Raw genomic sequence first — 15,479 nt, forward strand, 5'->3', positions numbered from 1 at the left:
GGCGATGTCATATATTAGGCTTCAGTCTCGTTGGTAGTCAAGGCTTGTTAACGTTTGCAGGCTCCAACAATGAGAGAGTCCATTTTCCCGGAGCCTCTCTCCTAGTCTTTCCTTCCTGAATTAGCAGCCTGATGATCCAGCTATGAGGCTGCCACTGCCTGTGCCTGGGAAGTAAGAGGCTCAAAGAGCTGGCAAATCCCCACTCTATCCCCACTCAATGCAGGGCTCTGGGTAAGGCTCTGGCAGTCAGAGCCGCCAGCGTAATCAGGTGGGGCTGGGAGCTAATTGCTCTCAAGGTGACTTTCTGTGAGCGTCCAGGCCTGTTCACACCTAGCACTCTGTGGGACCACTCTCCCCAGGCTTTCCACACTTTGTAACCTGTTTTGGCTGGGAAGAAGATGCCCTAGTCACTGCCTGCAGTACAGGAGGTCTTAACACTGCCAAGTCCCTCTTTTTAGCATATATCCCTGAATATGAAAGCTCTGCCAATCAGAAGTTGCCCCCACCCCTTTAGCAAGAGGCCCTAAAAAAGATCACGCCTCTTGTATTAGATCGCTGAACTGAGAGAGATCTTGTCAATTAGAGCTGCGTAGGTCAGTTGGGAGGTGAGCAGACTGTGGGTTAAGCTAATTTCAGTGATTGCTGATCTGCTCCAGAAAGGACTGCAAGCTGCCCACGTGCCCCTCCCCTGACACTTGATTGTTAGCTTGAATGGCTGGGTGAGGCGCCCCGCCCGCCTAGAGAAGCTCAGGTGTAGGGAAGTTTGCTTTGGCGCTTTGGCGCACTCCCCGTGCACCGCTTGCAGCTGCTGCTCGCGGCGCACGGGCGTCTGCTCCCGGCCGCAGGGGCGTCTGCTTGCGTGGGCTGATTCACCACAGGCATACTCTCCTTGGCTTGAATAAATTCCGTGCCACAGCCTAGCTTACTTCACGCCCTTAGTCGTGTCCCCCCCCCCTCCCCCCCCGCCGACTCTCAGTTCCAAGTGAAAGCCTTTGCTCAGGTTAGTGAGGAAGGCAGAGTGTTCCTTTGTCCGACTTATTTCCTTCAGGGTTGATTATATATTTAGTCAATTTTTCGCTTGATCCTACCTTCGCCTTCAGTGTGTTGAACTCCCGGATGCTCCAAAGATAGATTTTTCTGTCTCTGGTTGATGAACTTGTTGAGATTTTGGGGAGATTTTTCGGTCGCACTCCTCATGGCGCCATTTCTCTGACGTCACTCAAAACAACGATTTGTTTAAATAAACAAAATTTTGTGTAATTTGTCTATGAATAAATGTGCGTGAAAAATTTTAATATACAATATTATTTTAGTAAAAATATATTTTAATAAAATATAATTACATACCGTATAAATATCCAAACTATTGCAATCAATTGAAACAATATTTAATTAATAGAATGAGCTTGAAGGGGTTATATCACAAATAAAACAATTATTTCGTTTTACAAACAGCCTGCACACGTTTTCAGTTATCAACTGCAGCTATTGTCTATGCTACACACCTGAGTCAGCACACTTGACCACAAAAATAATGAATTGTTTGACCTTGGGTGTACACTGGCAGACTCCGCCTAAAAGAATGTGGGTTTCACATTGCCGCTAAACATCAAACAGATCATATCGAGGACAGATGAGTACAAAAGTTGTAAATCTTTATAATGGAATTTTTTTTAAAAATAAAGAAGTGCCCTGGCCGGTTGGCTCAGCGGTAGAGCGTCGGCCTGGCGTGCAGGAGTCCCGGGTTCCATTCCTGGCCAGGGCACACAGGAGAAGCGCCCATCTGCCTGTCCACCCCTCCCCCTCTCCTTCCTCTCTGTCTCTCTCTTCCCCTCCGCAGCTGAGGTTCCATTGGAACAAAGATGGCCCAGGCGCTGGGGATGGCTCTGTGGCCTTTGCCTCAGGCGCTAGAATGGCTCTGGATGCAACAGAGCGATGCCCCAGAGGGGCAAAACATCACTCCCTGGTGGGCATGCCAGGTGGATCCCGGTCGGGCGCATGAGGGAGTCTGTCTGACTGCCTCCCTGTTTCCAGCTTTGGAAAAATGAAAAAAATAAAAAATAAAAAATAAAAATAAAGAAGTACCGTGAATCCATTCAACCAGTTATTGGAAGTTAACCCTAGATTAGTCACACGCAGAATTCTTTTCTGCATATCACTATCTTCTTAAATATCTCAATTCCCAATAATCAAAGACACTTCTGCTTCTGAGTAGCTGAGATTTTAAAGTAGCGGAGAATATTAAAAATTTAATTGCGGGCTGCATAACATTATGTGGCTGTATGTTAGCCATGCCTGGTGTAGATGTTTTGGGTTTGATTCCCAGTCAGGGCACACAGAAGCACCCATCTGCTTCTCTACCCCTCTCTTTCTTGTCTGTCTCTGTCTCTCTCTCTCTCTTTCTCTCTTCCCTCCCTGCAGCCATGGCTCGATTGGAGCGAGTTGGCCCTGGGTGCCTGAGGATAGCTGCATGGCCTCTACCTCAGGCATTTGAAGAGTTTGGTTAGGCCCTGGCCGGTTGGCTCAGCGGTAGAGCGTCGGCCTAGCGTGCGGAGGACCCGGGTTCGATTCCCGGCCAGGGCACACAGGAGAAGCGCCCATTTGCTTCTCCACCCCTCTGCCGCGCCTTCCTCTCTGTCTCTCTCTTCCCCTCCAGCAGCCAAGGCTCCATTGGAGCAAAGATGGCCCGGGCGCTGGGGATGGCTCTGTGGCCTCTGCCCCAGGCGCTAGAGTGGCTCTGGTCGCAACATGGCGACGCCCAGGATGGGCAGAGCATCGCCCCCTGGTGGGCAGAGCGCCGCCCCCTGGTGGGCGTGCCGGGTAGATCCCGGTCGGGCGCATGCGGGAGTCTGTCTGACTGTCTCTTCCTGTTTCCAGCTTCAGAAAAATGCAAAAAAAAAAAAAAAAAAAAAGAAGAGTTTGGTTGCTGAGCAACGGAAGAGTGTCTCAGATGGGCAGAACATTGCCCCCTAGTGGGCTTTCTGGGTAGATCCTGGTCAGGGCGCACACAAGAGTCTGTCTTTGCTGCCCCTCCTCTCACTGAATAAAAAAAGAAAGAAAGAAAAGAAAACAGGACAAGAACTGCCTGACCTGTGGTGGTGCAGTAGATAGAGCATCAACCTGGAACACTGAAGTCCAGGTTCAAAACTGCAAGGTTGCTAGCTTGAGCAAGGAGTCACTGGCTCAGCTGGAGGCCCCCGTCAAGGCACATATGAGAAGCAATCAGTGAACAACTAAAGTGATGCAACTATGAGTTGATGCTTTTCATCTCTCCCCCTTCCTGTCTTTGCCGCTCTTACTAAAAAAGAAAAAGAAAACAGAATAACAGAACAGGAACTAGTTAGGGAAGACCGTCAAACTCAGGAGTTTAGTTTGTAGTGTATAAATGGAATGTTTTCCAGCTTGTCCCTCTCTCTGGATATCCTCTCTCAAAAGAATAGTAATCAAGTATGGGTGCTCTTTTATTTAATTTTTTTTAGATTTTATTTATTCATTTTTACAGAGAGAGAGACACGGGGGTGGGGGTGGAGCTGGAAGCATCGACTCCCATATGTGCCTTGACCAGGCAAGCCGGGGTTTTGAACCAGTAACCTCAGCATTCCAGGTCGATGCTTTATCCATTGCACCACCACAGGGTAGACTGGGTGCTCTTTCTTTGACATTATTGTTGGATGGATTAGCAATTAAACTCAACATTGTTTAAGTAATTTTAATTCCAGTGAAAGAAGTGAATCCCTGATACTGAAGTTTAAGTTAAATTTTATCTTATGAACGTGAAGATTGAAAAACATAAACAGGTTTGAAAAGTATTAGGAAGAATTTGGAATCTTTGTAATTCCAATTATTTCAAATCCTCATCACCAGTGAGTATGTGTCTCCACATACTTGTTATATTTTGAAGAGGAAATGACTATAAAGAGTGGGCCGTTCTACCCAGGAATCTAGGAATGATAATTTAGCACCAAAAGGAATTTTTGTTTGTTTAGTTTGGGTTTTTTTTGTTTGTTTTTTACAAGGACAGAGGGATAGATGGGGACAGACAGACAGGAATGGAGAGAGATAAGAAGCATCAATCATCAGTTTTTCATTGTGACACCTTAGTTGTTCATTGATTGCTTTCTCATATGTGCCTTGACCGTGGGCCTTCAGCAGACCTAGTAACCCCTTGCTTGAGCCAGCAAAGCTGGTGAGCTTTTTTTTTTTTTGGTCAAGCCAGATGAGCCTGCGCTCAAGTTGGCGACCTCGGGGTCTCGAACCTGGGTCCTTCGGCATCGCAGTCCAACGCTCTACCCACTGCGCCACTGCCTGGTCAGGCTAGCACCAAAAGGAATTTGTTGCGATAGATAATATAGACACTTGTTCATCTATTCACACTAGCGCTGTTGTAATGACTATATTCAGGTAAATCTTTTAATTAATAAACATTTATTAAACCCTTACATACAAAGTAGTGTGTCAGAACTGAGAAATAGCAGCAAACGTAAGTATGTCATGTCCTTCCCCTTCAGAAGTTCGTTTGTAAGGCAAATACAAATGTATGAAGAGTGTAACGTGATGGGAGCTATTACAGTCAGGAGCAAAGGGCTGTGACAGCAGAGAGCAGAGCAAGACTGGGTGGGTGCCTGTGAAGTCACTGAAGGAAGGGATGCTGGAGGAAGAGAGCAGCTCTGAGGGAACAGTGTCTTTATATTAAAAGAACCAGCCTGACCTGTGGTGGCGCAGTGGATAAAGTGTCAACCTGGAAATGCTGAGGTCACTGGTTCAAAGCCCTGGGCTCACCAGGCGTAGGCACATATGGGAGTTGATGCTTCCTGCTCCTCCTCCTCCTCTCTCTCTCTCTCTCTTTCTGTCTCTTTTCTTCCTCTAAAATGAATAAATAAAATCTTAAAAAAAAAAAAAAAGAACCAGCTCCTGAGATCATAAGTCCTTTTTTGTATGTGTGTTCTTTGAATTAATTTGATGGGCCTTTCCCATGAGCACTGTGTTCACGTATATTTTTGTGTAGTGGCTTTTTGCTGTGACATGTTGCACAGATGTGTTTGGCAGGGTACCCAGTGTAATTAGTAGCAAGATTTGATGAGAAATCAAATCAGAGCTGCTTCTATCTTTTTTCTTTGCCTCTGTTTTAGTGTCATGAGTCCTATAGATGGGAAGTCCATGGAGTCTATAACAAGTGTGAAGATATTCCATGGATCAGAGTATAAAGCAAATGGAAAGGTCATCAGATGGACAGAGGTAAGGAAGTAAAACTTGGTATTATGGACCCTCTTTGCTAGCTCTAGAGATGCATTCTGAGCTGATTCTGGAGGATAAGAAGAAAAATCTGTTTATCTTCTGTCTTCCAGTTCCCTCTGGTCCTTTTTAGCTCACTGGGAAAAAGTGCCAAGTGCAGGCTGCAGCACTGATGTCTGCTTCTTCCTGTGAACCATCTATTAGAGATTTGCTTTCATGAAATTCATGAAGGGTCCAACTCTGAATGGTACTTACCATCTTTGATGTACTATTCAGCAAGCTGGGCAAGTTATGCTGCACTCACACTTAAACTATCTTAGATAACACGGTCTTTAATTGACTTATTTCACCAATGAGAAAACTAGAGTGTCAACTCTAATTTAAAAAGAGTAAAAGAAAACAAAACTAATTTGGAGACTAAGTATCTTGCCCAAGATTATACATGGTAAAGAAGTAATGTCAAAGAGTTCTGATTCAAACTCAGATCTGGCCAAGCTGTTTTTCACTATATTGTTCCTTAACTTGAAAGCTGTGTTAGAGGCTAACCTGGAAATGAGAGGGGTAGGGCAGAGACCCTGTATGTGTGTACCTATCAGACAAATCAGAAAGTTTATTCTTTGAGAATGAACAGGTGGGTCCTAGGTCTCTTAATTTCTTTCGAACCTTATTTATACTTATCTGTAAAATAAACCATTAAGTTAAAGCTCTCTAAGATTCCTTGTAGTTTTAGAAGTAATTTTTTAAAATGTTCTGTGACTTCTACCTTTTCCATTTTAATTTTCTTTTTTAAGTGAGAGGAGGGGAAGATAGACAAATACCTGCTTGCTCCCCAACCAGGATCTACCCAGCAACCCTTATCTGGGGCCAATGCTCAAATCAGCCAAGCTATCCTCAGCGCCCGAGGCTGTTGCTTGTACCAGCAGAGCCACTGGCTGTGAGAGGGGAAGAGAGAGAGGAGAGGGAAGGGAAGAAAAGTAGATGGTCGTTTCTCATGTGTGCCCTGACTGGAGATTGAACCCGGGACATCTGCATGCTGGGCCAATGCTCTATCTACTGAGTAAACCAGTCAGGGCCTGTATTTTCCACTTTATACTCAAGGTAACTGCAGCCACAAGAGATTTAAATTCCTTACCCCAGTTCACATAGCTGGCTTCTAGTAACACAGAGAATAGAATCTGGTTCTTCAGTTCTTGAGTTACTGCTCCAAGTGATTTATTTTTGAGACTTACCTGATGCTGGTTACTGATAGAGCAAAGGCCAGAGGCTTCCCAACTCCCACTCCAGAGCTCTTCCATCATTTCATGCTACCATGCTCACTAGTGTTATCAGCCACAGGGCTTCAGAGGTGACCTCTTTTTAGTATTCTTAGTATAAGCCCCTTATTGAGCAATAAGTGAGGGGTTGGTATAAATTAGCATATTTTGCTTATATATCATTTACTTTTTACAGTAACTAGGGAGTTCAGGTGCTTTCCATTTTATCAAGTCAAAGTGGACATTAAGAAGCCTAAGGACTTGCTCATCACCTTCCCCTATGTGAATAGGACTCAGGTCTCTTAGTTCCAAATTTGCTAGGCTTCTGCCTATGCCCAGTGCAGTGGACACTGAAACAGCTCTGGCCTCAGCAGTGGCAGGGTTATGTGGTGGTAAAAGCTCTGTGGTAAGAAGCAAAAGACCCAGATTCTGGGCTTAACCCTGTCTCTGGGTACTTACATGTACTTGAGTGAGCCACCTCCCTTCTATGAGTAATCTGTAATTTGAAGGGTTAGGGTCAAATAAGCTGTAGGGGTCTTTCACTTAGATTCTAAGATCAGTTCCTAAGATAATTGTCCACATATAAGAATTATCTTTTAGAAGTGCACAGTACAGCCTGACCAGGCGGTGGCGCAGTGGATAGAGCATCGGACTGGGATGCAGAGGACCCAGGTTCGAGACCCCGAGGTTGCCAGCTTGAGCGCGGGCTCATCTGGTTTGAGCAAAAAGCCCACCAGCTTGAACCCAAGGTCGCTGGCTCCAGCAAGGGGTTACTCGGTCTGCTGAAGGCCCGCGGTCAAGGCGCATATGAGAAAGCAATCAATGAACAACTAAGGTGTTGCAATGCGCAATGAAAAACTAATGATTGATGCTGCTCATCTCTCTCCGTTCCTGTCTGTCCCTGTCTATCCCCCTCTCTCTGTAAAAAAAAAAAAAAAAAAAAAAAAAAAAAGGAGTGCACAGTACAGACTGTGAGCCTTTTCTGAGTAGAATGTACCATTATGACCCTGATCATGGCTTTCAGGGAGGTAGGCAGGTTGCTACTACTATTTTGTAGATGCAGAGACTGAGCTTGTTTCTTGGATGTAAAATGGTAGTGCCTTTGTTTTGGCTCAAGGGCTTTGAGGTGTCCTGTCAGGTCTTGCACATCTCAGTGGATGAGAGTGCTCATGCACAGTGAGCTGATGCACTTGTTTCTTCCCACATCTATCTCCTGGGCACAGGGTTAAAAGTCTCTTTTGTTTGGGGAACAGGTGTTTTTTCTAGAAAATGATGACCAGCACAGTTGCCTGAGTGACCCTGCAGATCATAGCCGACTGACTGAGCACATTGCCAAGGCTTTTTGTCTTGCTCTCTGTCCCCACCTGAAGCTTCTGAAGGAAGATGGAATGACTAAACTGGGACTGCGTGTGACACTTGACTCAGATCAGGTAAGAAGCTTCTTAGGTAGCCTTTGAAGCCGGCCTTGGACAGTGTCTATATTTTCGGACATGTGAGTTCGCTTGCTTCAACAGAGTTTAATTCTGTGAACCTTGGGCCTGACCAGATGTAGTATTCTGGCTTTCCCTCTATTAAAAATACACCTTGATGTGCTATGTGATCAGACTTTGAATCATTTGAACCTTGGCTTTCTCACCTGAATATGTGCCAAGGACTTGGTTTTCTTTTTAGGGTTAGAAGTATGTGTGTGAAGACCTGCCACCCCTGTGTGAATGACATTGATGCTTCCCTTTGAGACTTTGCAGTCCCACCTCAGGAATCATTCTGCCTTTCTTAGAGAACAGGTCCAAGCTGTCCTGTATCCTGTTTCCCTAATCCGACCTCACAGTCCTCTGCTGACTGGCCTCTGCAGCTCCCACTCCTTAAGGTTTTCTCACTGTGAACATTTCCATGTTTGTTAGTAGATAGGACTTGAGCTGTTACCTTGTTAATTTTCCTGTCAGCTCAGGTCTGTTGTGGTCAAGCTTCTCTCTGTCTTATTCACATTTTTGGTGAGACACTCTAACCCCTATCCAGGCTTACCTCAGAGGTATCGTGGTTCCATTCCAGACCACAGTAATAAATGAATATTGCAATAAGGTGAAATCCCATGAATTTTTTTATTTCCAAGCATGTATAAAAGTTATGTTTGCACTATACTGTAGTATATAGTAAGTGTGCAATAGTATTGTGCCTAAAAAAATGGACATACCTTAATTTAAAAATATTTTATTGCTAAGAAATGCTAGCTGTCATCTGAGCCTTCAGCAAGTCATAATCTTTTTGCTGGTAGAGGGTCCTGACTCGGCACTGATGGCTGCTGACTGGTCAGGGGAAGGGTTGCTGAAGATTGGTGGCTGTGACAGTTTCTTAAAACCAGACAGTAAGATCGTTTGATGCATTCGTTGGACTCTTCGCTTCACAATTTGTCTGTAGCATGTGATGCTATTTGATAGCATTTTACCTGTTGTAGAACTTCTTTCAAAAGTGGAGTCAGTCCTCTCAAACCCTGCCAGTGCTTCATCAACTAAACTTATGTAATATTTTAAATCCTTTGTTTTTATTTCAACAGTCTTCACAGCATCTTTAGCAGGAGTAGGTTCCATCTCAAGAAACTTTCTTTGTTCGTCCATAAGATGCACCGCCTCACACGTTACAGTTTTATCATGAGATTGCAGCAATTCAGTCACACCTTCAAGCTCCATTACTAATTCTAGTTCTTTTGCTATTTTTACATCGTCTGTGGTTACTTCCTTTACTGAATTCTTGAATCCCTCAAAGTCATCCATGAGGGTTGGAATCAACTTCTTCCAAACTCTCGTTAATGTAGTTCTTTTGACCCGTTTCCATGAATCAGAAATGTTCTTAATGACATCTAGAATAGTGAGTCCTTTCCAGAAAGTTTTAAATTTTCTTTGTCCAGATCCATCAAAGTAATCTATTATCTGTGGCAGCTTTAAGAAACAAAATATGATGCAGTTTTTGAAACAAAATGTGTTTCTTAAAATAAGACTTGAAAGTCTAAATAACTTCTTGATTGATAGGCTGCAGAGTGGATGTATTAGCAGGCGTGAAAATTACACATCTCTGTCAGAGCCCTTGGGTGACCCGGTGCATTGTCAGTGAGCAGTAATATTTTGAAAGGAATCTTTCTGAGCAGTAGATTCTCTAGATAATGGGCTTAAAATATTAACCATGTTTAAAATGGATGTGTTATCTTGGCTTTGTTGTTCCATTTATAGAGCACAGAGTAGATGTAGCATAATTCTTAAGGGCCCAGGATGTTTGGAATGGTAAATGAGCATTGGCTTCAACTTAAAAGTCGCCAGCTGCACTGGTCCCTAACAAGAGTATCAGCCTGCTCATTGAAACCAGGTATTTACTCCTTTCTAGCTATGAAGGTCCTAGATGGCATCTTCTTCCAATATATGGCCGTTTATCTCCATTGAAATCTGTTATTTAGTGCAGCCATGTTCACTGAGTAGCTTATCTAGCTCTTTTGGATAATTTGCATCAGCATTTGCTGCTTCACCTGGACTTTGTTATGGACACAACTTCTTTCCTTCAACCTCATTAAACCGACTTCTGTTAGCTTTCAGTTTCCTTTCTGGGGCTTCCTCAACTCTGTCTTCATAGAATTGAAGAGTTGGGGCCTTGCTCTGGATTAGGCTTTGGCTTGGGAATGTTGTGGCTGGTTTGATCTATCCAGACCACTAAACTGTATCAGCAATGAGGCTGTTTCACTTTATCATTTGTGTTCACTGGAGTAGCACTTTTAATTTCCTTCGAGAACTTTTCCTTGTATCCATCACTTGGCTATGTGGTGCAAGAGCCTAGCTTTGGGCCTGTCTGATCTTTGGATGTACTTTATTTACTAAGCTTATTTATTTCTAGCTTTTGATTTAAAGTGGGAGACATGTGACTCTTTCTTTTACTTCAGCACTTAGAGGCCAGTGTAGGGTTATCAATTGGTCTATTTGAATATTGCTGTGTATCAGGGACTAGGGAGGCCTGAGGTGAGAGGGAGAGATATGGAGTAATGGTCAGTCATTGTAGAAGTCAGAACATACATTTATCCATTAAGTTTGCTTTCTTAATGGGTGTGGTTCATGGCGTCCCCAAAACAATTACAGTAGTAACATCAGAAATCTCCAACTGCAGATCACCATAACAAATATCCTTCAATTTGTAAAAATCTCAACATCCACAGAGCACACTAAAGCAAAGCATAATAGAACAAGGTATGCCTGTACCCGTCTTTGGATTTTTGGATCCCTGTGACATGTCCCAGTGCTCCCATTTTGATGCCATTACCAGGGAGAATGTGAAAGGTTACATATTTGGTTCCATTTCCTGACTAGTCATCAGTCAACAAGTATGTTTTCTATTTAATGTAATCATGGTCCTCTTGTTGAATCTGGCTGGAATGAGAATTCCTTACCATAAAACAATTTTTAAAATTTACTTTTCTGCTGATGTGTGGGCTTCTTGAGGGCAAGGGCCCTGTTACATTCATCTTTGAATCCCTGTTAGTAGGTGCTCAGAAGATGGTGTCTGGATGGATGGTTGGCACATGTGTTCAGTTTCTGCTGCATTAGGGAGTCATAACTAATATATTTCCCATTTTAATTTTCACAACTATAGGTTTAGGTATTACTTCTGACATTCCATACCTCTTTAGATCACCCCTGCCCCTTCTTGGGAAACTAAGACCTTAACAGGTTAAGTGTCTTGCCCAAGGTCTCATGGCTACCAAGTATTCGGGTCAGGCTGGATAAATGATAGGACGATAAATGACAATTCAGGGAGGAGGAGGAGAAATCTGTGTTAACTGCTTTGTCTAACCCATAGCCAGGAAGGACATCTCCTTTCCTGTTCAGCCTCCTTGGCCCTCAGTCCTCTCGAGAGCTCTTCTCTATCCAGTAACCTGTCATCCCCTTCTCTCTGTGGTGTAGGTTGGCTATCAAGCAGGGAGCAATGGCCAGCCCCTTCCCTCGCAGTACATGAACGATCTGGACAGCGCTTTGGTGCCGGTGATCCATGGAGGGGCCTGCCAGCTCAGTGAGGGCCCCATCGTCATGGAACTCATCTTTTATATTCTGGAAAACATCGCATAGACAGAGGACTTCATTTTTTTTTTTCTGTTCAGACCTGTTGCAACAGCAGTCATACCCAAGTCATTTGCACTTTAGAACTGGAATATTAAGCTTTTGTTAACACTATAAATGGGGGAGGGAGTGGGGGTTTTGGGGGTCTATGCTGGAAAAGGGTGGTTGGGGGGACAGATGTTCCATAATTCTAAGTCTTCTATGCATTGTCCACCAAGAAGATCTGGACAGCCTCCGTTACTGCACACCAGTTATGCTATCCTTGCAGCTAATCCCCTTCTGTTACTGTTTAGACAAGAATTCTGCTCCTGTTTTAAGACTTACTTATGGTCTTGTGCTCAGAAATGCTCAAATGGGTACAGTCATCACCAAGAGTGGGTGGGAGGGCAGAGGGGAAATAAAAACTGAAGCATCAGTCTTGTACTCGTTGTAGAGAATTGATATAAGGAGACTGTTACACTGATCTTGTCCCATTACATCGGTGACTTCAAGTAGAAGTCACATAGGTTTTTTGTTTGTTTTTACCAGATTACCCAGTGGATTATCCCTCTTCTAGCCAATAAAGGGCAACTCAGTGTAAACAAGGTGACTTGGACAGCAGAGCCAAGTTCAGGACTGTTTAAGATCTGCCCATGTGAACGGCAGGTACTGAATCGGACCTTTCTATGAAAGCTTATGATACATCCAAGACATTCTTAATTATGATATACACTAAAAGTATTTTTAAAAATTTTATTGAGAATTTAAACTTCCAAGAAGGTTAAAAGTACAAAAAACCTATGTATAAGTTTTACCTAGATTCACCTATTGTTCATATATTAACATTTTGCCTCATTTGCATTATTAGTGTCTCTCCATAAAAAAAGGAGGCATTTGAGAGTATCATCCTAATAGCTGTTTACCCCTAAATACTTTAATGCTTATTTCCTAAAATTAAGGACATTCTTTTACAGCAGGACAGTTCGCAACTTCAGTCATTTTAGCATTCATGTGCTGCTTTCCCCTAGCACCTGACATGGCAAATAGCTTTCCTGACCTACATCTTTTATTTCCTCCATATTTTTGGTGAGTATAGTTCCCTCATGCCACTTTAATAGAAAATGCCTCATTTTTAAAGATTTGATTGGTATCTTTTTATAATTAGAATTAGTTTATGTATTCTTGGCCAGAATTCTAAGTGATGTGTCATTGTTAGGTATTCAACTCTGGAGTCACTTGATATATCCACCTGTCCCTCATTGATAATGGTAAATTTTGACCACCTGGTCAATGTATTGCCCAATTTTCGCACTGTTTTTTTCTTGGAATGAATAACCAGTGTGTACATTTTCAGATCATACAAATACCTTGCTCATCAAAATTTCCACTTAGATTTAGTATCCACTGATGTTTCTTGTCTGAATTGATCTTTTACTATGATGGCCAAAGAATTTTCTATTCCACTTTTACTGGTTGCATTTAGTTGTCTCTAAGCAAAGGCTCTTCTTCCTTTTTTCCTCTTTATTTATTCATTTAATTGATTTGCATTGTGGACTTGTTGACTATTTTTTGAATGGTTCTAATCCATTATTGGGTGCTCAAATGACCTCAGCTTTGGCCAGAGAGAGCACCTTTAGGGTAGCTCCTATGTCCTAGTGACTGCTCCTATCATTTTTTTTGAACATTTTGTTTTCTGAAATAACAAGATGCTCCTGGCTCATCTAGTGCTTACTTACCCTGCCCCAGTCTTGGAATCAGTCGTGGTTTCTTACAGTGGTATTAGAAACCAAGATTTGGTTTACCTATGATACATGAGATATACTCTGAGTACTTTTTCATTAAATATTTATTTTGGTCACAGACCAAATGGATTTCACAACCCAGAGTTTGAAAAACAACTGTTCTAGGATAACTCATTGCCTTGTCAGTCATTCTTCTGAAAGCCTGGGCCAAGCAGCAAGTGGTCCCTCTGCCTAGAAGCACAGCTCAAGAACCCTCTGAAAACCAATGCAAGCCTCCAGACAGTGAGAGGCTGCTCCCCAGTGGTCACAGCTGGGCTTAGCACTGGACAGTTAACAGGCTGTGGAGCTATGTTTAGGGCAGCAGCCATTTTCCAAACAGGCCCAAAAGCCTGGCTTTCAATTCAAAGTGTGTCTACCTTTGTTTATCCCTTTTCTATGGCGGTGGTGGTTAATTCACTCTCTACCTCTCTCTTCATATGCTTTGATGGTGGTGGCTGCAGAGAACTGAGATTGTGACCTTTCCCCAAGACTCAGAGGTACTCTTAAGTTTCTAAAGGGGGGGGGGAGAGTAGATGCCCACAGAATACCAGTGTGTAGGGACTGGGCCCTGGGACCACACACATCCCTCCAGAACCTGATAAGAACACTTGTTAATAGGGGCAGGCATTTTTGGCATTAACGTCCAACTTGATCTAAATGTACCTTGGAAGTTCAGAGCTTCTACAGAAACTGATTCTGTTATTCCTGTAGAATTTTTGTCTTTCCTTCCATTCGGCTACATACATATTACAATTTTACATATTTCTTCTGGACCAGTGCAAACTTTTAAATTCTCCCACTAAGAACAAACTCAGGCCCTGCAGAGTCAGGTCCATTCTCAATTGCATAAAATGTCCTTTATGTTTATTAAAATATCTTGTAGAATTGGGCCTCAAATAGCCACAGCTAGTTTCTTCCCCCTTGTTTTTATACACAGTATATTGTAAGTTAAACCATCACATTTCTAAATAAGTCAAATTTTCCAGAATGTAAACTTAAAGACTGATATATAGAGAGCCTTATAAACTGAAAAGGAATAGGAATTGCCATTATGGTAACATTAAATTTTTTTTTTGTATTTTTCCAAAGTTAGAAGTGGGGAGAAATATTTTTTTTTAATTATTGAATTCTTACCAAATGCTTGATAGTGTGTAGTTTCTCTATTTATTTTTGCCAACACTTTCTGAGCTTCCTCTAGACTCTAGAAATATGGGACTGTCTTGTATAAGTTCCCATCGTCCCTCATCCAGTGGTTTCTGAATGCTGGTGGTCCCAAAACTTCCAATTAAATTTACTTCTGTCATAACTAGTCATCTGGGGAGTAATTTGTGTGTTTAATGCATTTCAGACATTAAGCAATCTGCTGAACACTTTCTATATTGAATGAGTTTGTTCTATTTTAATATCAGTACTAAAATAATAATTGTTACAATGGTAATTTCAGAAATTGTATAAGTAGCCAGAAAGGCTAAGGAATAGAGCAGGAATGGTAATGCCCACTCTAGAGTTTGAGAAACTGAGGCCCAGAGAGGGAAGAATCTATCTGTCATAGAGCTGAATCAGGTGTAAGCTCCCTAGCTCTACCAATGTGAGCCACACACTTTCATCCTAAAAGGAACTACCTATTTAAGGGGCATAATCTTTTAGGAACTGCCCACCGATTTTGGAAAGCAAGCTCTCAAAATTTGAAAGTAGCAATGCAGATTTTGGAGTGTTGGTATAAGAAAGGACAATAATGTTAAAGTCACAAAATTGTGAGCAAGACTTCCTAAGAAAAATTTCTTCCATGTTTTAGTCAATTTGCTAATTCAGAAGAAAGTGTGACTTGCACTAGATTGAAAAGAGAATTTAAAATTTAAAAATTATTTGGGCCATGGCTGATTTCCAGCTGCCCATGAGTCACTAATCTCCAATGTTTGGTTGTTGCATTTGGGTAAATCTCAGGACAAGATGAGAGTGGGCAGGCTACTCTTACTACCAGTGACCCCTGCATGCCTTGGCTACAACAAAGGCTCTTTCAGAACTTCAGTCTCCAAGACCAGTGGGTAGCTTTGTCTTGTCTCCCTCAGCCTGGAGGTTGTTTTCCAAAAGGTAAAGAGCATAAGGAGACTAAAACTGAACAGGCTGCGCGAACGGAAATCTGAGAG

At 42.7% G+C, this 15,479-nt stretch overlaps 1 protein-coding gene across 2 annotated transcripts in view; it reads left to right on the plus strand.

The window, feature by feature from the left end:
- Window positions 1-15,096, plus strand: part of ZFYVE9 (zinc finger FYVE-type containing 9) — a 159,583-nt gene extending 144,487 nt beyond the window's left edge. For both annotated transcript variants that reach the window (XM_066376264.1, XM_066376265.1), the window contains 3 exons: window positions 5,130-5,235; window positions 7,739-7,915; window positions 11,420-15,096. In XM_066376264.1, the coding sequence (XP_066232361.1) occupies window positions 5,130-5,235; window positions 7,739-7,915; window positions 11,420-11,581 (445 nt within the window). In that variant the 3' untranslated portion in view covers window positions 11,582-15,096. The remainder of the gene's footprint in view (window positions 1-5,129; window positions 5,236-7,738; window positions 7,916-11,419) is intronic.
- Window positions 15,097-15,479: the final 383 nt, after the last annotated feature.

This window comes from Saccopteryx leptura, chromosome 3 (assembly GCF_036850995.1).
Source record: "Saccopteryx leptura isolate mSacLep1 chromosome 3, mSacLep1_pri_phased_curated, whole genome shotgun sequence".
In the NCBI taxonomy this organism is placed as follows: domain Eukaryota; kingdom Metazoa; phylum Chordata; class Mammalia; order Chiroptera; family Emballonuridae; genus Saccopteryx; species Saccopteryx leptura.